Below are 23585 nucleotides of genomic sequence, written 5' to 3'. Positions count from 1 at the left end.
CCTTTATGGAGCCGGGAACGTGGCAAACCAAACATCATTGTCTATGGCCTTTCTAGTATGTCCACCCCAAAGATCAGATGCAACTCCTTTACACATTGCACATGAGAATTGACTCAGGTGACTTAGATTTAATGTGTTCTAAGTTTGAGTTAGGTCCAGGTTTTGCTGATACAGGCAAGAATTGGATGTTTTGATGAATTATAGATAATTTCTATCCATTACGATGACTCGTCTTATCTCATAATTTCCGCCATTTGATAAGTTTCCCATCGTTAATAATTGACAGTCTTGACTAAGATCGTAACATAAGTCCAAACATCCTAGTAATTGTTGACTTAGACCAATATTTGATTGGTTTTATATATCAGAGTGGGTGAGAAAAAGGAAGTGGGGGTTTTCCACTTCTCTGTTAACTGCATACTAGTTTAATTAATTACGCTAATTACTTCCTTCAGATTCTCATAAATTGAACAAACATGAAAAAATTATTATATATTACTGAAAAAGTATTTTAAAAACTATGAAATAAAGAATTAAAATAAAAGATGTAAGTTTCATTTGTAAAGTCGAAGAAATTAAACACTTTAATTAAGTTGATCATAAAGTACAAATTATATTCACTCATCATTGCACATGTTTGATGTTGACGTTTCAAATGAAACTCTAATGAAATTTATGAAAGAAAGAGTTAGTTTACTTCGTGAAGAATTGATGTTTCTAAATTTACTTGAATGTTTAAATTGTGGATTAAAAGGTGAAATGATACAAATAACTATCCATTTGAAGCAATCTAAGAAAAATACTTCAGATAAGACTGGACTAGCAACATTCATAAATCCAATTTTAGAGAGAGCCATTTTGTTATAAACGAATCGGTTGAAATGTCTCATGAAAGTAAGAATAACGATGACATCATTCTTGTTTGACTTTATGAATGTACCCATAATAATAAAATAGGAAAACAAAAAGAAAGGATTGTTGATTGTCTATAAGAATATTTATTATAGACAATCCTTTCTTTTTATTTTCCTATTCTATTANTATAATAAAAATAGTAAATATGAAAATGTCGCTGATACTTTTGATCAAGATCAGCAAAAAAGATGAGATGATGATGATACTTTATAAAAAGAAAACACCCTCATTTAACTAAAATTAATATTAATGCATAATACAGCACTTTTAATTGTGATTGTTGGTTAATTATTGATTGGAAATAAATTATCTATTGCTTTAATAAACATATGTCTCTTAGTAACAAAAAAGAATAGTATACTTTTGTTAACTTCTGGAATATAACATTAGTCCTTTGCTTCATATAGCACAAATTTGCATAACATGGTATTTTTTGGAATGTAACTATTGTGTTATATGAGGGATACCTATATTATATATTTGAGGAGCTTCCTTAGTAGATATATTAGAGAAGTATATTATCCTTATAAAGTTTTTTAAATTGGTTCAAAGTAATTTTAACTTGTAAGTTCAGTTAATTTATTTATATAACTCAGTCCAGATTAAAATAATGAGTCTTATTCCATACATAGTTTAACTTGTCAAAAAACATAATAATGTCACAACCTAGAAAGAGAGATATTTGTAGGATAGCATATTTAAATATTATATGATTATACAGAAATAGTAGTAGTTTAGTTTTTTTATCATATCTAATGCTATCATAAATCTCTTAATTAAAGGACTAATCAACCTCAGCTTTTCAGGTATTTTATGATATGCATTATAATGATCTAAATTACTTGGTATCCATCCGAAAAAAGTAACATAAATGCTAAAATGAAAAATATACATTGCTAAAAGTAATGGGTAGTAATGATTTTTTTTTTTTTCAAAAACATGAGAATATTATTAACTATCAAAAGTGATAACATTACAAACTATAAATTCAACAAAAATTTTGAAAAATTAAAGAACAGTTAAAAAATAAAGAGAAAATAATTTCCACAAAACTTTTCATTTTAATTAAGTTTGATATAAAAAAATTTAAAATTCAATGAAATCAAATCAAATTAAATGATATTTGAATTTTTATTTGTTTATTTTATAGGTTTTGGATGTTCTATGCTCATTATGTGTTGGCAATGGTGTTGCAGTTCGAAGCAGTCAAAACAACATTTGTGAAAATTTATTACCTAGTAAAAATCTTCTACTTCAAACTCGATTAATGGATCATGTTGCAAGGTATGTTTTATCAAAATCTTATTTAAAGTAGTAATCTTATTTAACCACTTGCATACATTTATTCCATGCAGAATGTCACTTGGAAATCCATAAGTAATTGATTTTTTATATTAAATAATTATTTCCACTTAAACGCGAATCTGACATCCAAAAAAATTGCCAGGAAATAATTCCTGCGATACTAAAGCTCATAACATGTTAATTAATTTTATNACAATTTTATAAAACTTATCTCTACACTTAAAATTAAGCTTTATGCCATTTTATTATAATTAATTATATAAAAAGTTTTAAATAAAATATAACAGATGGCACTGCATGCAGTTTTAAATGTTGTTGCTGGGAAAGTTAAGCAACTCATTGCTGGATTTTTTTTAATATCTTATGTTAAAATTTTGATTTTGTAGAGATAATATAATTACAATGGCAATTGTATATATTTTTAAAATACAGTCGACCCTTCATAACGCGGTAGATACGTTTTGCTTTATAAGAATTTTGCATTGTAGGAATCCTCAAATACATGAGCCAATCACAGCTTGGCACGTGTGCAGTTTATGGACTACGGCTGTTTGAAAGGTTTTCTTACATAAAATTAATCGATTCCAGACTAATTTGACTCAACATTTCCAAAACACGTGTAATTTTTTGGGAATAATCCGTATAAACTATGCTATAAACAAAAAATTGTAGGATTACTTACCGAGTGTGCACCATTTGATGATGCCATTGTTTAAGCTTGTTTTCTTCATGGAGCAGTGCACCAAATGGCGGCTGCGTTTACTGATAAGTTATTTTTCTGCAAAAAATTTGTTGAACGTTTTAGACATCATTAATAGAAATAATTTTTATGGCTGTTGAATAAGAAATGTTTTTTTTCACAAGAAATGTATAAAATTACAGTACTGTATTAGACTTACAGTACCTAATTTATATACTGTACAGACGATAGTAAACTCAACTTACACGCCTAAACTCTTTGTAGTGTGTAAGTAGTTCGGCTGCTCGTCCACTATTGGTCCAGATTAGACAATCCTGTCGCAACATGAGTCGGCGATGATGTTTTATCGCATTTTACGAGTCTCTTTTAGCATCTTTATATGAATACGGTCGCAGTTTTTTCGCCGCGATATACGAATCCGCATTATATGAACCCGAGTTATAGGGGGTCTACTGTATTAGTATTAAATTAGAAATGTAGTTTTAATTAAGAATTACAAAGGTTTAACAGTTTTTTAAAATATAATATAGGATATGTATTTGGTGGTGAAGTGCTTAGATTTTTTCATGGTGGAGATGAATGTCTTACTATTCCAGCTTCATGGACTGAAGTGCAAGGACAAAAGTAAAATAATAATATATTTTAAATTTATGTTTTCATTACAATATTTTATATGCATTATGAATATTTTTTTCTATATTTATATAATTCAAATACTTTTAAATAAAAAAAAAATAGTTTAAAATGAAATGTATATATATATATATAAGTAAAACTGACATCAATGAATATAAATATATAAATCACGTTAAATATATAGTATTGTATTTGATTTGTTATTCTAAACTGATAGCAGATTCTAAAACTGCTATCAGTTTTATTTATTATCAGTACATAATTAATACATAATTAATAAAACTGATAACAGTTTTATTAATTATGTATTTGCAATCAATTCAAACTTATGTAGTACTAAGAAGTATTGTAAGTTTGAATTGATTCCAAATACATAATTAATTATTTATAACAAACTACAATGTAATATAATACCACATTAAATTTTACTAGGGTTGTGAAATATATAATTTGAATATGCCTTTGATGATTTTNATTTATTAAAAATAATATCAACTAATAATATTGGGTTGTTTGGAAAGTAATTTCGTTTTTTTTTACCACTAGACAGATTAGTCGTATTTTTCCCACCATTTTCATTTTAAACTGCATTATCATTATATATTTTGACAGCTAGTATTTTAAGGCTTATTTTTAAAAAATTTTGTTTTATTTTGTGCAATTGTTTATTTTTTGTGTCCCATGAAACATGGAAGATCGGAAGATTGACATATTTTGCTTTTTTATTACCAAAAAATCAAAATGCTGTTCAAGCAAGAAAAAAATTGTGGTACATGTATGGAGATGATGTATTGAGAGAAAGACAGTGCCAAAACTGGTTTACAGAATTTTGTTCTGGCAATTTCAATATTGAAGATGTACCATGTTCTGGATGGCCAGTTGAAACCAATGAAAACAAAATGAAGGTACTGATTGAAATTAACTGCCAAATAAAAACACGTGAAATCACTAAGAGATTAAATTTGTCAAATTGAACTGTTTACAATTACTTGAAACAAATTGGTTTTGTTTCAAAGCTTGATATATGGGTTCCACATGTTCTTAAAGAGAAATGCTCTCTTTGGTGGGATTTTAAGGAAATTTTTTTTGGAGCTTTTACCAGACAATTTAACAATTGATTCGAAAGTGTGTTGCCATCGAGTAAACCAGTGGTTCTTAACCTGTGGTCCATGGACCACTGGTGGTCCCTGAAAGCAGCCTAAGTGGTTCGTGAAGTCATCCTAAAATTATTAAATAAATGACGATGATTCAAGCATTGGCTGCTAAAACTTTCTTGGAATACTTTGCTATTACGATGAAAACGGCTATAAAAGTAGTGAACTTCATTAAAAGGAGTGCACTTAATACTCGTCTCTTCAAAAAATTATGCAGTGATATGAACTCTGAACATGAAACGCTACTTTTTCACACCGAAGTGCGATGGCTTTCAAAGGAAATATGCTGTCGGGGTTGTATGAACTGAGAGAAGAAGTAAAATTATTCTTAACTAATAACGAAAACAAAGAGTTGCTGTCTGAGTTCTGTCAGTTCAAATTTCAAATACATTTTGCTTATTTAATGGACTTTTTGCACAACTAAATAAATTGAACCTTCAACTTCAAGGGTCAGGAAATATGAAATTGGAAGGCACTAGCAATATATTTGCATTTGAAGATAAAATCAGTGCATTTATCGCTAAAATCGACCCATGGATCAGCAAAGTCAAAAGAGAGAATTTTTCTGCGTTTGATACATTAAACCCAATTATTGACAGACAGTGCGCTGAGATTAAAGGACAAATACAAAAGAATATTACATTCCATTTGCAAAACTTGAAAAATGAATTCAATCGCTATTTTCCTGACTGCAAGGACAAAGGTATTCGGAAACTGAGTCGCAATCCTTTTCATAGTCAACATTTCTGAGGTGCCGGATGAAATATAAGAACAGTTAATTGAAATGCAACACGATAGTAACTGCAAGGATACATTCGAGACAGGAATTAATCTTGAAGATTTTTGGAACCAAAAAGCTATTGCTTTCCCTAAAATTCGAGAAATTGCTTTACGGTACCTAACTTTATTTTCAACCTCATATTTATGCGATAAGGGTTCTCAGTGCTTTTGATAATTAAAAATAAACATCGATATCAGTTGGATGCCAGTGCCGACATGCGTTTGGGTTTGAGTAGTACTGAACCAAGAATTCAGCAGTTGGTAAACAGTATGCAGTCACAAAAATCGCACTAAAATAATAAAATTAATGTAACATTTTCGCAAATAATAATACTCTTGGTTCCGAATAATTTTATATATGTTTAATTTATAGAACAACCTTATAATAATCTATATTACAGCCAAACAACTCGTGGTCCACGGCAAGACAAAAATTTTGATAAATGATCCCTCATCACTAAAAGGTTAAGAACCACTGGAGTAAACAAATTGAGTAATATCATCAAACAGAAAAGGCAGCCAGAATTGATCAACAAAACAGGTGTAGTGTTTTACCATGATATTGTCAACTTTCACATAAGTTTGATAACTCGTCAGAAACTGTTATAACTTAGATGGGACATGCTATCACACCAACCATATTCGCCAGATCGAGCACACACAGATTATTACTTGTTCTGGTCTATACAAATTTTTTTTAACTGTAAGACATTTACTTGAAATGACAATGTCAAAAATCACTTGGATTAGTTTTTTTGTAAGCAACGATCAAAACTTTTATGAATGTGAAATCAAGCTACTACCAGAAACAATGACAACAGGTATTTGACCAAAATGGTCGCTATATAATTCAATAAAATATTTATTTATTATAAAAATATTGTGTTTTTCCCCACGGAAAAAAAAAATTACTTTCTGAACAACCCAATAATTTTATTAATGTTTTAACAATGTTTTGTCAGTTTAGATATATATTCTCAAATCATTTGAATTCAAAGTTAATTTAAACAAAGTTATCATAACTACTTTATTGGAGCTAAAACTATAATAATATGAACATCTGTAAAATCGATGTTGTATTAAAGCCAAATGATTACCAGATTATATCAGTCTACATTAATGCTACTAATTTCTAATTTAATATTGAGTAATTTGGCTTAGAAGTAGGTGTTAGCCATCTCTTGATAAATTTAATAATTATATGTATATATAATAAGCATCTTAATTCCCAATGAGTATATACAGACACAACCAACAATCACCTGAATGATCAGGCTAGAATTTGGCTAATTAAATATTAAAATTAAATTAATATTTTAATAATTAATTTAGAAGGTTTTGGAAGAAAAGAATCTGCTTGAAGTGAGACTTGAACTCACAACTCCAGCTTGTTGCATGGGCATGTTGCCAGTTATGCTGACTGGACCTCCATCTAATCTTTGCTTACCGAACTATTAATTTAGATATAAACAAACTGGTTACTCACTGTGCTGACTGGGGATGGTTTTCATGCCCACAGCCTGTAACTTCCATTATGGCACTCAGCTGGCTGTTGCTCTACCTTGACATAGTGTGTATATATTAATATAAATATCTATAAAGTTTAGATTAAAACCAAATGGTTGCCAGATTACATCAGGCTATATTAATGCTACTAATTACTAATTAAATGTTGAATAATTTAGCCAAGAGATGGCACCTAACACCTACTGCCAAGCCAAATTACTTGACATTTAATTAGTAATTATAGCCTAATGTAATCCAGCAATTGTTTGGTTAAAGCTATAGAGCGTATACCAGAATGTTTTTACTCTCAAACATCCATGTTTAATAATTTTGAATTAAAGATACCGAAAATTCAAATTATTCCAAAATACTCAAATTTTTAATCTCTTTGAATTTTTCACTATATTTAGAAAGATTGTAGTCTTCTTTTGCCTGCTGCCAATCCTTTTCAGATTATGAGCATGAGGGTATGTACGTATGTATGTATGTATGTATGTATGTATGTATGTATGTACTGTATTCAGATGCAATACTATTGAGATTTCATGTCAACTGTTTGAATAAAAACATCATAAAATAAAGCATTCCAAAAATATCTTAGTTTCCTAGTTGATTAGTGTTGCCATTTACTTTTATATTTATTATCTAAATTTAATGGAATAGAGAAGTTGCTGTTAAAGTATTTATTAATGATAGTCTTTAAGATCTGATCAATAAATCCATTGGCTTTCAGATATTTTATAATTCACAAAAGAACTGATGGTATAATTTCAGGAATATACAGTATATATATAAAATTCATAAAACTTCTAAATATGTAAAAAACTTCTTAACCAAGTTCTACTATATATATATATATATATATATAGTAGAACTTGGTTAAGAATATATATTCTGGTTTAGATATATATTCTCAAATCATTTGAATTCATAGTAGAACTTTGTTAAGTTTTTTAGAGACCAACTTAAAAATTTCTTAAGTGGGAAACTTCTTAAGCAGAAATGAAAATATTATAGCTTTTCTTCAATAATTCTTATTTATTTAACGATGTTCTATTATATTACAGTGAATTAAACTTATACAGTATTTAATCATTTAGATATTTGTCTAATGTAGCCTGCTTTGTTGATTTTATTACATGAGGAAAAAAATATGTTTTAAGATTCTCACAAACAAAAGTACATATATACAGTTACTGTCCTAAAACTTGCTGAAAACTTAGCAGTATCATTCACATGTTGATAGCATTTGTCAGAACTTGCTGTTCTGTTATAGTTAAATAATTAAAAAAATCTTTAGGAATCAGTATATAGAATCATCCATAAATTGTATAAAATAATTTATATATTTCAACTACCATTCTGCTACTACAACATTCTATAATGCATCTAGTATTTATCTCCAAAATTATACTATGCATATTCTAGATAGATTCCTCTAATTGTACTAAAGACTAATATATAGATAGCATAGGGTATTGAACATTACATTATTTTATTAATTATGTACAAAGCAATGACATAAACACTAGAGTTTGCTATGCAACTCTTTGGAAACAAAAATGAATTATTGTTATTGAGGGCTGAGATCCTAGAATTATATAATGCTTTTGTAAACATCCCACTCTTTGTGATGCATTATAATGACTATCTGTATACCCACTCACATTTGTATCATGTAATTTATGGACAGCTTTTATGTTTATAAAGTAAAAAATAATTTAAAATTAATCATGTTGATTGACTACATAAGAGATGGATATTTAGGAAAAAATAAATTATAGAATGTAGAAATTAAAAAAGTAAATTTTAGAAGGTAAAATAGAACTGCCCTGTAATGAAACTTGATACATCACTATTATAATCTTAAACAATAATTAATTTTATCTCAAACAATTACAAACACAAAATAATTAGGAAAACATTTAATAAATATATATGCAAATTATGACAAAGTTTTAAATCAAAGTGTGTTGTAAGTACTTGAAATCCTCAATTAAATCTTTGAAGTGAGAGACAAATAGTGGTAAAACTTCCAGTTTTCTGGAGTGTGATGTTAGACTTATATGATTGGCTGAATGTAGATCTAATGTTATAGATGAAACTTTGATACAGATTTTGAAGTTCATTGTAGAAAAATAGCAATTCTTTATTTATTTGTTTATGTTTATACAACAATATAACATAGAATAGAATACAGTAATACCCCGAACTTACGCGATAGGTGGGACTGAGCGGTAACCGTGTAAGTCGAATTCACGTAAGTCGGGGTATAATTTCGCAATTTGTGTAAAATCCAAGTCAGATATATGTAAGCTAATAAATGTTCTCGTTAATCTTATCTCGTCTTTTGATTTGTTCATGGTTACAAGAAATCACCACACAGAGTCTCTCAAGTCTCCGTAGATATAACAAACACAGAAATAAATAACACGTAATAAATTGTAGCTGTGTGTCGATTCTGCACTACACGTCCGAACATGTAAGCTGAACAATAGTGTGGGGGAGTGAGTAATCAAAAGTTGTATGGCGCTCAAACAAAAGACGAATCGACGAGATTTGAAATTCGCATAACTCCGGGTTCGCGTAGATCGAGGTATTACTGTATTAATTTTATATTTTAATAAGGTTTGTTTTATATTTGTTTAAGAATAATAAACATTATGGTAAGATTATTTGGATGACACTCCTTTTGTTAATGATAACACAACATTTTCATATAGAGATTTTTGGAACTAAATTTTTTTTTACAAAATTATCTTTTTCATATTCTAGAAAATTTATCTCAAATTTTGTGAAGGTTTTATTTTTAATACACAATCCTCACCAAGCCCCTTAATTTGCTGAGATGATTTATTTTGATATAAACTAACATTTTCAACCTATTCAATAGTCCATCTTCAAGTTTACAAAACTTTTAGTTTTATTTTTATTGTCTTTAAATTTAATTTAAACTATTTTAACTTCTAATTTAAACTATTTGGTACATAAAACTTATTTTTATTCTGATGTGGTACACAATAATCTAATTGTATTCAGCCGTTTTATAATTAATTATAATAATACTTTTTGTTTTTCAGGGTATTCTGAACCTGATTTTGGAAACAATTGACAAGATTAATGTTATCACAAATCAGGGATATTTAGTCTCATTTATGGGTGAAGAAGCTGGTCAAAATTGGGATGCAATATCAGGATATCTTTATCAATTATTAGGTATTTAAAATATTTATAAAATTAAAACTTGTATTTTCAAACAACATTTATATTTATATAGAATTTTTCTTATTATTTTCCTAGTTTTTAAAATAAATAAATAAGCTTTATATAACTAAATAAATTAGTAAGATATTTTTGAATTCAAATATCCATTATCAGAATCCAACATCATTGAAGAACAATTTAATTTTTCAAATTTAATTGTTCTTCAATGATGTTGGATTCTGATATTAACAATTTCAACAATTAATTTAAAAATTTTTCTAACATAAAACAGTTAATATCTTTAAGTTTCATATAATCTGTTGACAAATTATTACTATAAAAAATATATTGAAATTTCAATGCATGTTTATGTAATATATATTTTTTGAATTATAGCTGCAATAATTAAAGGAAATCATACTAACTGTGCACAATTTGCACAATCTCATAGATTGGATTGGTTATTTAGCAGATTAGGCAGCCAACAGGCTACTGAAGGCACAGGTAATTTATTAATGATTATTAATAAAAATTATTTATCTTAAATGTATAAAATGTGTAGATAAATTATTAAACTTTCAAAATTATATAAACTAGATTTTTTAAATTTAATTAATTTTTATAACTGTACATGATAAATATTTTATTAAAATAGTTTATCTTATAGTATATCTCAAAGTTTATTTTAGAACTTTTATTATTTTTACAACAAATTTAAAAGTGAATTGTTATTTTTATAGGCATGTTGGATGTATTGCATTGTGTTTTAATTGACAGTCCTGAAGCTCTAAATATGATGAAGGAAGAACACATTAAAGTTATTATTTCCTTATTAGAGAAGCATGGAAGGGATCCAAAGGTATAAAATGTTTGGAGTGGTAAATAATAATATATAACAAATAAGTTTACTGTTGAGAGAGATTTTATTTAATTCAGTATGTAAATGGCATTCATTTTTCTTGGCCAAACGATCATTATTTTTAAAAGCCAGTTAACTAACATTGAACAAAAATCTAAATTAAAAATGTTTTAAGAATATCTTTTGTAAAAGTAATTAAAATTGTTAATATTTATTAGTACAAGGAAAGATAAGATTATTTCTGATATTCATGAATTATTTTTAAATTAATAGGTTAATATATTATAATTGATAATTAATTAGAAGACATTTTTCTAATTAAATTACTAATTTTATACTAAAGCTCATAACATGTTAATTAATTTTATGAATATAATTTTAATAAGAGTAAGTCAAATATTTAAGCTTTTTGAGCTATTTCAGTTTGATCTATAATTACTACACTTATAAACCAGTTTTCAGGAACAATGTAAAATATCATAAAAATTATACTTTAATCAAACCAAAACTTGTTTTTGATGAATGAAAATTTTCAAAAAGTTAGTAAACACTTTTTCTCTTATATTGGGGTATGTTTGAAAAGTTGAATGAGTTATCAATGATACATGATACAATTATCAATGACAATGATATTATTCTCATTTATAATGATATCATTGTTATTCTTTTGCTGAATATTTTGACTGATTTGTTTACAACAAAATAACTTTTTGTAAAATCAAAGTTATAAATGTTATTAGTGTATTTTTATCTGAGATATTTTTCTTAGATTACTTAAAGTGGGCAGTTATTTGTAACATTTAATCTTTTAATACAGAAATTACACACTTGAGTAGATGTAGAAACACCAGTATTACCAGATGCCATTTTCTTCATAATGTAAACTGATTATTTCTTTTAAGAATTTCATTAATGTTTCATTTAAAATGCTATCAGCATTGAGTATGTACACTGAGCAGAATTAGTACTTTATGACTGGCTTGTTAATAGTTTGTTTAACTTGTTTGACTTTATAAACATATCCTTGGTTTTTGTCTTATCATAGTAATTGTGGTGATGATACTTTTGTAACGAAAGTTAATTTTCCTGTATGTCATGCAAGAAGTAACCACCAATGAATAAGACATTCCTTTATCATGTGTGTTTATTATTTGTCCTGGTATGGCACTTGATTGATATTTGGTAATCTGTCCAATTTTTATTTCTTTAGTTAATTCTTGAAGATGAATGTGTGAGTAGTATATTTTAAAAGAATTTGAGATTTTGAAGCATGTTTGAAAAGTTTATTCCATGAAAAGCAATTTTGTATGTACAGGTAGCCCTCATAGAACACAGTACTTCTACAACATGGTTTGAAAATTAAGGATATCTCCTGAACAACATGACTTCCAGTTTTGCTCTAACATGTTTTGGATAGTATAGAGGTTTTGGAAATCCTCTATACTAAATTTCACAATTTTTAAGAGTAAACTTTTTTTTCAATATTTTTTTTATTCAAGTAAGCATGCATGTTGTCTCAAATTTGCCCATGGATTTTAGAATATTGAAATTTTCAAATTGTTTTGTGCTTTTTGTAAGATTTACTTTAATGAAAACTGATAGTGCAATTCTTCTTTGTCCTAACTTTTCTATCAACCAGGTGTCTTTATTGTTGCTTTCAGACTTTAGCTCTTAAGATTAAATAAATACTTTACTAAATACAAAAATTAAACATTTTTAGGTAAGTGTTATTAACATTTTTTTTTAAAACTGTAGGTAAGCAATTATTTAAAAAACGATGAATGAAATATGGCAGTACTTCAGTACTTGAACAATTCGATATTTCAACACATATTCTGGAAAAACATCACTCAGTACTTGAGTGAACAAACATGACCCTCTAGAACAAATTTTCATTTAATAATATGTTTTTATTTTACCATCCATAAAAATTTTTTATAATAAAAATAGTAAATATGAAAATGTCGCTGATACTTTTGATCAAGATCAGCAAAAAAGATGAGATGATGATGATACTTTATAAAAAGAAAACACCCTCATTTAACTAAAATTAATATTAATGCATAATACAGCACTTTTAATTGTGATTGTTGGTTAATTATTGATTGGAAATAAATTATCTATTGCTTTAATAAACATATGTCTCTTAGTAACAAAAAAGAATAGTATACTTTTGTTAACTTCTGGAATATAACATTAGTCCTTTGCTTCATATAGCACAAATTTGCATAACATGGTATTTTTTGGAATGTAACTATTGTGTTATATGAGGGATACCTATATTATATATTTGAGGAGCTTCCTTAGTAGATATATTAGAGAAGTATATTATCCTTATAAAGTTTTTTAAATTGGTTCAAAGTAATTTTAACTTGTAAGTTCAGTTAATTTATTTATATAACTCAGTCCAGATTAAAATAATGAGTCTTATTCCATACATAGTTTAACTTGTCAAAAAACATAATAATGTCACAACCTAGAAAGAGAGATATTTGTAGGATAGCATATTTAAATATTATATGATTATACAGAAATAGTAGTAGTTTAGTTTTTTTATCATATCTAATGCTATCATAAATCTCTTAATTAAAGGACTAATCAACCTCAGCTTTTCAGGTATTTTATGATATGCATTATAATGATCTAAATTACTTGGTATCCATCCGAAAAAAAGTAACATAAATGCTAAAATGAAAAATATACATTGCTAAAAGTAATGGGTAGTAATGATTTTTTTTTTTTTCAAAAACATGAGAATATTATTAACTATCAAAAGTGATAACATTACAAACTATAAATTCAACAAAAATTTTGAAAAATTAAAGAACAGTTAAAAAATAAAGAGAAAATAATTTCCACAAAACTTTTCATTTTAATTAAGTTTGATATAAAAAAATTTAAAATTCAATGAAATCAAATCAAATTAAATGATATTTGAATTTTTATTTGTTTATTTTATAGGTTTTGGATGTTCTATGCTCATTATGTGTTGGCAATGGTGTTGCAGTTCGAAGCAGTCAAAACAACATTTGTGAAAATTTATTACCTAGTAAAAATCTTCTACTTCAAACTCGATTAATGGATCATGTTGCAAGGTATGTTTTATCAAAATCTTATTTAAAGTAGTAATCTTATTTAACCACTTGCATACATTTATTCCATGCAGAATGTCACTTGGAAATCCATAAGTAATTGATTTTTTATATTAAATAATTATTTCCACTTAAACGCGAATCTGACATCCAAAAAAATTGCCAGGAAATAATTCCTGCGAAATAAAACCCCCAAAAAGTGTTTTTACAAAAAAAGTATATAAAGAAATAAAAATAATTTAAAATAAATGCTTTTATTTGATAAATATAGCTGCACCTATTGTTATTCTTTCATTTAATAAGGTGTGATATTTCACATGTGCAGGCTACATTGTTTACAAACTGGTTGACCTTGAGAACAGCTAGTGTCAGCTTTCCTGGGTAGTACTCATGTACGCCTCAGGGTAATATTGGTTTAAAGCAGGAGGGGAACTAACTTACTGCATCTATTCAAATATAACACAAAATTTTCAATTTTTATGCTATTGAAATATGGGGGACTGAAAAAAAGTTATGGAAAAAAATTCTACTGAATAAAAAACAAAAAACTGCTGATGTCATAAAAAACATCCAATAGCATTTAAAAAAACTTTACAGATGTCAAATCCATGAAATACAAGTTTAGAACGTTTTTATTAATTTGATAAAAAAAAACTCTCATAAAAAACCAATAGTGCAATTAATTAGCTAATTAATAAATTGCCATAAAAAGTTTTTGCGGCAAAAATAATTCATGAAATTTGCATAGGTGATAGATAAAGATGAATATATGCTGATCCATACATTTTTGGAAAAGTTATAAATCAAGGCTCTTTTTTGAGGCCCCTTAAAGTCCATGCCTGAGATATCTTGGGCTATGGACCATGCATCCTTGTGCACAGTCTGAGATAACTCGGGTTATGAGCAGAAGTATACAAATAGTAAAGCTTTAAAGCTTTACTATTTGTCTAATTTAACCCCTTGTTATTTGTCTACTGTAAATAACTATAAAATTCCAAACAAGTGCTATTAGTGAAATAAATATATCATATACTTAATTGATTAAGAATCTCAAACATATTTTATAAATTACATCACTTTTTTAGATATTATTCTTCTCTATCTTTGTTTTGTTTTATCTTAATTTTCTTTTGTAACTATTTGATTTCATATATATATATACAAATCATTGTTTTCAACAAATATGATTATTGAAATTCATTCCATTTTATTCCATCTTTATTGTGATATTATGATAAGAATACATTCTTGTTACAAAAGGTTTACATAAAAATTTTTAAGACCAAATAAATTATATGAATACATAGTGATCTAACATTTGATCAATAATAATCAATACATTGATAATTATCTTGACTGTCATAAGTTTTTCCAACAACCAGGCATTATTTAAAATTAAACTTATGCAATTTCTTTTTGAAATATATTAAACAATTTAAGTATTATCATCAAATTAATTTTATGAAAATAATTTACATTAATTTTTCTTCTTTAATAGTTTTTAATATCTGTCAAATTATAATAATTTAAAATTCATGGCCATTTTTACATAAACAGAATATATGTATCTTTGACAACTTATTATTATAGCTATGACATCATTTACTAGGTCATAAGTACCCAAAATGATGATAAATTGACTTGTTCTATTTAATCTGTGTAAAAAAATTTAAGAATTTAAGGCAAATTTAAAAATTAATAATTATATTAGGAACCTTATGTTGGGAAATAAAAAATATAAATTGTTATATTAGGAAAATTCAATATAACTGTTTACCAGTTATGATTTTTAGTTTCAAATAAAGTTTGAATCAATTGAGTAAAAAGATAATCTTTAAATTTATTTTTTCCAATAATGTCCGTATAAAAATATCATAATTATTTAGATTATTAGATAACTGATAGACCCAATTATTTTTATTATTGGGATTACTCTGCAATTTTTATAATAATGTAAAATATAGGATAACATTATATTTACATTTGCATAAACAAAGCCTATCCTCCAAATTTAGCCAAATAAGCCTAAGGTGTACCTAGCAAGGAAATAATCTGAAATTTGCAACTCACAACATAACATGAAAAGAGTTGCTGTCTTTTCTTCAAGGATCTTTCTTCTCTTCAGTTTCTGTTTCTTTTCTATGCTTGCCTCTTTTCTTTAATCTCTATGTTTCTTTGTGTTGATTCTATCTCCTCTAGATTTGACACTCATCTCTGGTGTGATTTTCTTCTGCCGTGTTTACTCTTTCTTGATGATGTGTTAACTCTCCTCTTTCCCTATTTTTTCATCCATTCCCTTTTGTTTTATTCGTTTTTTTTCTTATTAATTATGATTTTATTCCAGAGGAAGTTGATGTAATAAGAAATAAATTTGATTGGTTATTTTTAGTCCTTCTTTTCTCTTATTTAGTATGAATTATGTATATTCTCATGATGTGAATAAGACAATAACTAACACTTAAACTAGTTGAAAAGGGGAAACAACAGTCACCCCCTTTGTCTTTTCCTCCGAATGTTGTGAGGTTAACAGTAATTAACTGATAATTTTTTAAATTCTAATTTGTTTCTCTTGATTATTTTTAATCTGTATTGCTAAAAATTTTGAAGGGATGGTCTCTAAAATTTGGAAAATAGGTGGAATTTCTTTAGAATGCTACTTGATAACATTAACAACTATGGTGTCTCATTCACACATAGGGATATCCTGATACTGCTGATACAGATACTTTTCTTTGAAACTGAGTACTTTTTGTACTTGATACTTTTGGTCTGATACTGATACCAGTATTGATACTTTTCCCTGGGTATCGATACTTTTCCCTGGGTATCAGATCTGGTATTGTTGCATTTTTCACAGACAGGTAAGGTCTGCACAAAACCAGATTTTGCAGCTGAATCAGAAACCAAAATGAAATTTTACACTAGTTTTGGTTAAGTTAAACTTATATAAAATGTATTAATGACTAAAAATCAATAAATGTATTACATCAAATTTTATTTCCATAATCTATATATGCTTAAAGTTCTGACTGCTATTTATAAATAAATATTTAGTAACTTTTGTTATACTTTTGTTTGTTAATTAACTTGAACTACCAGTGATGTTAAAAATGAGCTACAAGTTGTATATACTTGTTGCACTGACATTTGTAAAATTTGAACACAATGAAGAACTTTCAATGTAAAGACACTGTTTTACCTCTTCACCAATGACTTCTTATCCACCCCTAATCTATATATACTTTAGTAGTACCCACAGAGCCCATTAACAGGATTGTAGATCTGGGGCATCTTTTGTGTACATAAGACGTCTTACGTGTGTAAACTGAAGTACTGACTGATGCATCAACTTCTGGTCTGGATAGCCAGGATTTAATTCTCTGGACTAAGCAAAAAAATATTAATTGCTATTCTGGGGTTGACTCTGCCTTCATTCTAATGAGTGCAGTACCTCTATCCCTCTTTTTTATGTGGTCTATTTTTACAGTTTTGAAATAACACAGTTGACAAAAGAAAATTAATTCTCTTTTTATGCAATTGATTCTTACACAGGGAAAAACAGTTTATTTGAAAATTTTTTTAATTTAACTTTTTGTTAAAATTGTATTATTGTTAAAACAGTTACTTTTTTGTTGAAATCAAGATTTTAGTTATCTTTTTTAAGCACAGCACAGCACAGTACTATATGTACATCAGAGAATACTGTATGTTGATTTTATGTTTCCTATGCTACTTTGTGTTTACTATATTTATGTGCAAACAATGTTTAGTTTAGTTTAGTTTAGTTTATTGAACATAATAGGCAGTCGCCTGTTACAAGGGGGTACATGACGATGAAGAAAGATGGAAAATAAACATTCAATAACAAAAATTAAACATATCTCCACTTTAGAATAACATGTAGTATTTAAGATTTTACATTTAAGAGTCTTCTTACACCATTATAGCAATTGTAAATTTCATTAGTGGTGGCTAGATTGAATTTATTGTACATATGATTACCTAAACTTTGGCTATTATTTTGATCTTCAGTGATCTTTGATTCTTGATCTTTATTAAGGTCACATCCATAAAATAAATAAAGCTTTGATAGTGTTTTAGCACAATTTGGACAAACGGAGTGTGCAAATTCCAAATATTTGCCTTCAAATATTAATCCATTTTGATTCCGTCTCATCTGAATAAAAAAATTTTTTTGACTTGAAAAGTTAAATTCGTAAATATATAGTTGTTAATAAACGGATAATTAAAAAGGAAATTATAGTAATATTTATCACTTCTCTTGTGCAAACAATGTTAATGATAAATAATGTTAGAATTAAAGAAGCTTGTGTTTCTTTTATAAATTGCTTATTTTTTCATTCTATTGAAGTTGCAGATTCTATCAAGCATTTTTCTATAGGATGCATGTACTGTACATTTTTATGCAATGTTTTTTACACAACATTTTTTGAAATGTATCCACTGTGCAAAAAGAGGGATAGGTGTACCTTCTCAGCAGTAAAAACAACTGGAAGGTGATGCAACAGACTGAACAACAACAATTGACAAGATTTTTAGTTTCAAAATCTGATACCAATACTGGCCAGTATTGATTCTTTAAGACTACCAGTACGGGTATTGATACTTTAAAATTACTCATGATATCAGTATTGATTCTTTTATGCTATTGGGACATCCCTATTTACACAGCTATGATGTGTGGGTGCAAAGGGAATCTTGTCTGGTAGCTAACAATTAATTTGATGAACAAATAGACAGAAGAAAAAAAGGAATATAAAATACATATATAATTTAAAATACAATAAAATTTCTAACTTATCATTTAAAGAGATGACATTATTAGTTTAAAATAAGTTGACTAAAATTAAAGTTATACAAAATAATACTAATAATAATTTGGTAACATATATATAATATACTGGACAATTTTGATGTTGGTTAACATTGATTTTACAATGAAAGCTCTCTCTGTTAATACATTGTGTAACATCAACAAAATGCGGTTATTATCGCATGTAATCAAAAGACACTTGTTCAATTTCCGACATTAATGTTATCAATATAGTCAACAACTTCTGACAATTTTTATATTATTCCGATACAGTTATTTTTCATATAATTTTATTCTGACAATTATTATTATTTTTTTGCTCTTTTTGTACAATAATTAAATTTCACAATTTACTCTCTCTCTCATTTTTTTTTTTTTTTTTTTTTTACCCCACGTGGAAGTTCTACGGCACACATCGGATTNTACAGAAAAGCATTCGACAGTGTTCCACACAGTTGGCTGCTACATATTCTACACATGTACAAAATACATCCATCACTCATTGCATTCTTCAAAAACACTATGCAGCACTGGAGAACAACACTTCATCTTAGGGTTAGTAACACTTCCATACAAACAAATGAAATATTCATTAGGTGAGGAATTTTTCAAGGAGATTCTTTGAGTCCTCTCTGGTTCTGCCTAGCCATGAATCCATTATCCAACATGTTAAACAACACGCAATATGGCTACAATATTAGATATGAAAAAATAATACGGTTTACGCCGTCACATCTCATGTACATGGTTGACATAAAACTTTATGCATCTACACAGAAACAACTTCATCAACTCCTACAAATCACACACTCATACACTAAGGACATACAAATGGAGCTTGGCTTAGACAAATGCAAAACACTTCACATAGAAAAAGGAATCCTGAAGAAAGAAGATTTTGCACTTGGAAATGGAGACGTTATTGAATCCATGGAAGAGGACAATTTCTACAAGTATCTAGGATTCCAACAAGCCAAACTAACAAAACATACACAAATAAAGCAAAGATTAATGAAAGAATACCAAAGTAGGTTAAATGCTATCTTCAGAACACAGTTAAATGCAAATCACACAGTTAAAGCAATAAACACATATGTCATCCCAGTACTCACATACTCTTTTGGAGTTATACATTGGATTCATACAGATCTTGAGCAACTCCAAAGGAAAACAAGAACAACACTTACTAAGCATAAACAACATCATCCTAAATCCACCACAGAAAGATTAACCCTTCCACGTAAAGATGACGGATGATTGACATAGTTAACCTTTACTACAAACAAATACAGTCACTGCAAGAGTTTTTCTACAAGAAACAAGAAACATCACAATTATATAAAGCAGACTCAAATAACACACCATTAAACTTACACTCACATCATATGGACATGACACAACATATTAAAAGGATAGACACCATTAAGCAATCGTGGGCTCAAAAGGCACTCCATGGCAGGCATCCTTATGACCTGGCCCAGGATTTTGTTGACAAAATGCATCAAACAGCTGGTTAGATCGGGGATGCCTCTGGGGAGACGGAAGGATTCATGATTGCCATACAGGATCAGGTTATAAATACTAAAAATTACAGAAAACACATACTCAAAGATACAACACTCACAAATGACACATGCAGAAAGTGTCACATCATGCCAACACATCACTTCTGGTTGCAAGCTCTTGGCACAGACAGATTACTTACATAGACACAATCAAGTAGCAAATATAATACGTCAAGAGCTTGCAAAGAAACACATATTGGTAGACATTCACGAACCATACTACAAGACAGTATTGGAAACCAACATTCCACAGACAGTATTGGAAAACAACACGCACAAAATGTACTACGACAGAGCCATAATCACAGATAAAGCAATTTACCACAACAGACCAGACATCACACTCATTGACAAACACAATAAAATCACATACATTATAGACATAGCCGTTCCAAACACTTACAATGTACAAAACACATGCACTGAAAAAATTAGCAAGTACACATAACTCGCCCAGGAAATAAGGCATCTGTGGAGGATGGATAGGATGCTTATTGTACCTGTTGTTTTCTCCTGTACAGGTGTGATACCACACACACTACACAAAAGCCTGTAGTGTGATGTATGTATTTCTATTCAATTGTAATATAAATAAATACATCACACTACAGAAGGCCATATATTGAATACATGCCACATTGTTAGGAAATTCCTGAATACAGACACTGAAACACATATTTAATTTTTGTTTTTGGTTGCTATAGTACACAGCCATTGGTTTCAACCGAGTATAACCCAATAAATAATAATACTAAACACCATCATTTTAGCTATATATATAGCTAAAACGATGATGTTTAGTACAAAAATGACTGAATCTTTTTGTATCTCTTATAAAGTAGAACCCTGATTATTTAAGATAATGTGAACCAATGTTACCTTGGAGATAACCTAAAACTCAGATAAAACAGATGACCTTGGTCATTTTGGAATAAAAATTATGAATGTAAAATATTTATTACATCACTTTTAAGTCTCTTTTTACACTTTATTGAATTTAATCATTATATAAGAACAACATTTTTATATTATTTATTATATGTATACAATAAAACCTGATTATTCAAGGTAATGTGGACCGATGCAATGTAGAAAAGATTTACATGAGATGAGATTTAGTTTTTTATTACTTTTAAGTCTCTTTTTACACTTTAGTGAATTTAATCGTTGGCTATATAATAATAACAATTATACAACATTTATTATACAGCTAATACATATAATAGTTTTTAAGAATTAGAATGTGTATTATTGTAGATACATTTTAAAATATTAAAAATAAATGATCTATCTCAAATTAAAGTAAATGTTAAAAGGTAAAAAAACATTTTGTAATGCACGCTATTATTTTAAACTTTATTTTATAAATTATTGTATAAGAAAAATATTTTATTCACTTTCAGGTTCGGCTCGGATAATGCGGAACCTCGGGTAATCGAAAGTCTACTGTATTATTATATTAACAAAATATTATAATAATAAAAAAACCGAAAACAACGGAATTGAAATGCTCTGTCTACAGGCTATATTGAACTTAAAAATTTTAACTTACAAGTAGACAGAGCATGCCCTTGTGCACAGAATTTAAAGTATATCCGTCCTTCAACTAAATTTTAATAATAAAATATGCCCGTTTTCTTTTTTAAAGCCTGTCATTTTTCGAATTCTCTCAATTACTGGATGTCTGAGCATGTGCACTTTTGTGTCCTACGGTTAGTTAACCAACCGGTCCTGATCGTAGATTAGGCTACATATAATCTTTTAAATATATGCATCTATTCTAAGAACTATTATTTAAATATCAGTTAATTTTTTTAGTGTTTAAATTTTCGTGTAGCTATTTACCTTGAAACTATTATGAATTATAATTAAGATAGTAAATAAATATTAAATATTTTACGAAATAATTCAACTTATTGCATAATATTCTTTAGTCTAATAAGAAAAATACGTGATTTACTGCACACAACTGAAACTTCATTATCATCTTGTGAATAGGAATGTCTTTGAAATCACAATATATTTAAAGTCATTAAATTAGTTATAAATAATCAATCTCACATACAACATAGACAAGACCTATAATGAAGATAGATAAAGAAATGTTTGGCCTAAGATGTAATAGATAAGAATAAAATTTGCAGATAAGCATATCAGTATTTTACAATGTTATCATCTGATGTTATTACAGTAGAACATCGATTTTCCGAAAGTCAATCATCCGAAAGAATTCCAGTCGGCAAATTTAAATTTTCGCCAGTGCTGTGGCGTTTCAATCTTTGTCTATGTCTTGGGCTACTCAAATATTTTACGTTTTTGATACTAAATTAACATCTGAAGTATAATTTTTTATTGTTTTTATATTTTTCAATATATNTATGTTTATAAAGTCAAACAAGTTAAACAAACTATTAACAAGCCAGTCATAAAGTACTAATTCTGCTCAGTGTACATACTCAATGCTGATAGCATTTTAAATGAAACATTAATGAAATTCTTAAAAGAAATAATCAGTTTACATTATGAAGAAAATGGCATCTGGTAATACTGGTGTTTCTACATCTACTCAAGTGTGTAATTTCTGTATTAAAAGATTAAATGTTACAAATAACTGCCCACTTTAAGTAATCTAAGAAAAATATCTCAGATAAAAATACACTAATAACATTTATAACTTTGATTTTACAAAAAGTTATTTTGTTGTAAACAAATCAGTCAAAATATTCAGCAAAAGAATAACAATGATATCATTATAAATGAGAATAATATCATTGTCATTGATAATTGTATCATGTATCATTGATAACTCATTCAACTTTTCAAACATACCCCAATATAAGAGAAAAAGTGTTTACTAACTTTTTGAAAATTTTCATTCATCAAAAACAAGTTTTGGTTTGATTAAAGTATAATTTTTATGATATTTTACATTGTTCCTGAAAACTGGTTTATAAGTGTAGTAATTATAGATCAAACTGAAATAGCTCAAAAAGCTTAAATATTTGACTTACTCTTATTAAAATTATATTCATAAA

General features: G+C 27.7%; 1 protein-coding gene across 1 annotated transcript in view; it reads left to right on the top strand.

The window, feature by feature from the left end:
- LOC111622781 (ryanodine receptor-like) overlaps positions 1 to 23585 on the top strand; it is a 420607-nt gene that overhangs the window by 34428 nt on the left and 362594 nt on the right. Inside the window, exons 14-19 of the mRNA XM_023365203.1 lie at positions 2066 to 2199; positions 9647 to 9662; positions 10077 to 10212; positions 10597 to 10704; positions 10941 to 11059; positions 14021 to 14154. Coding sequence (XP_023220971.1) covers positions 2066 to 2199; positions 9647 to 9662; positions 10077 to 10212; positions 10597 to 10704; positions 10941 to 11059; positions 14021 to 14154 — 647 coding nt within the window. The remainder of the gene's footprint in view (positions 1 to 2065; positions 2200 to 9646; positions 9663 to 10076; positions 10213 to 10596; positions 10705 to 10940; positions 11060 to 14020; positions 14155 to 23585) is intronic.

The sequence above is a fragment of the Centruroides sculpturatus genome, unplaced genomic scaffold, assembly GCF_000671375.1.
Source record: "Centruroides sculpturatus isolate CEXI.00-Female unplaced genomic scaffold, Cexi_2.0 scaffold157, whole genome shotgun sequence".
Taxonomy (NCBI): Eukaryota; Metazoa; Arthropoda; class Arachnida; order Scorpiones; family Buthidae; genus Centruroides; species Centruroides sculpturatus.
The sequence above is the reverse complement of the archived record's forward strand: the minus strand, read 5'-3'. Positions and strand labels throughout refer to the sequence as shown.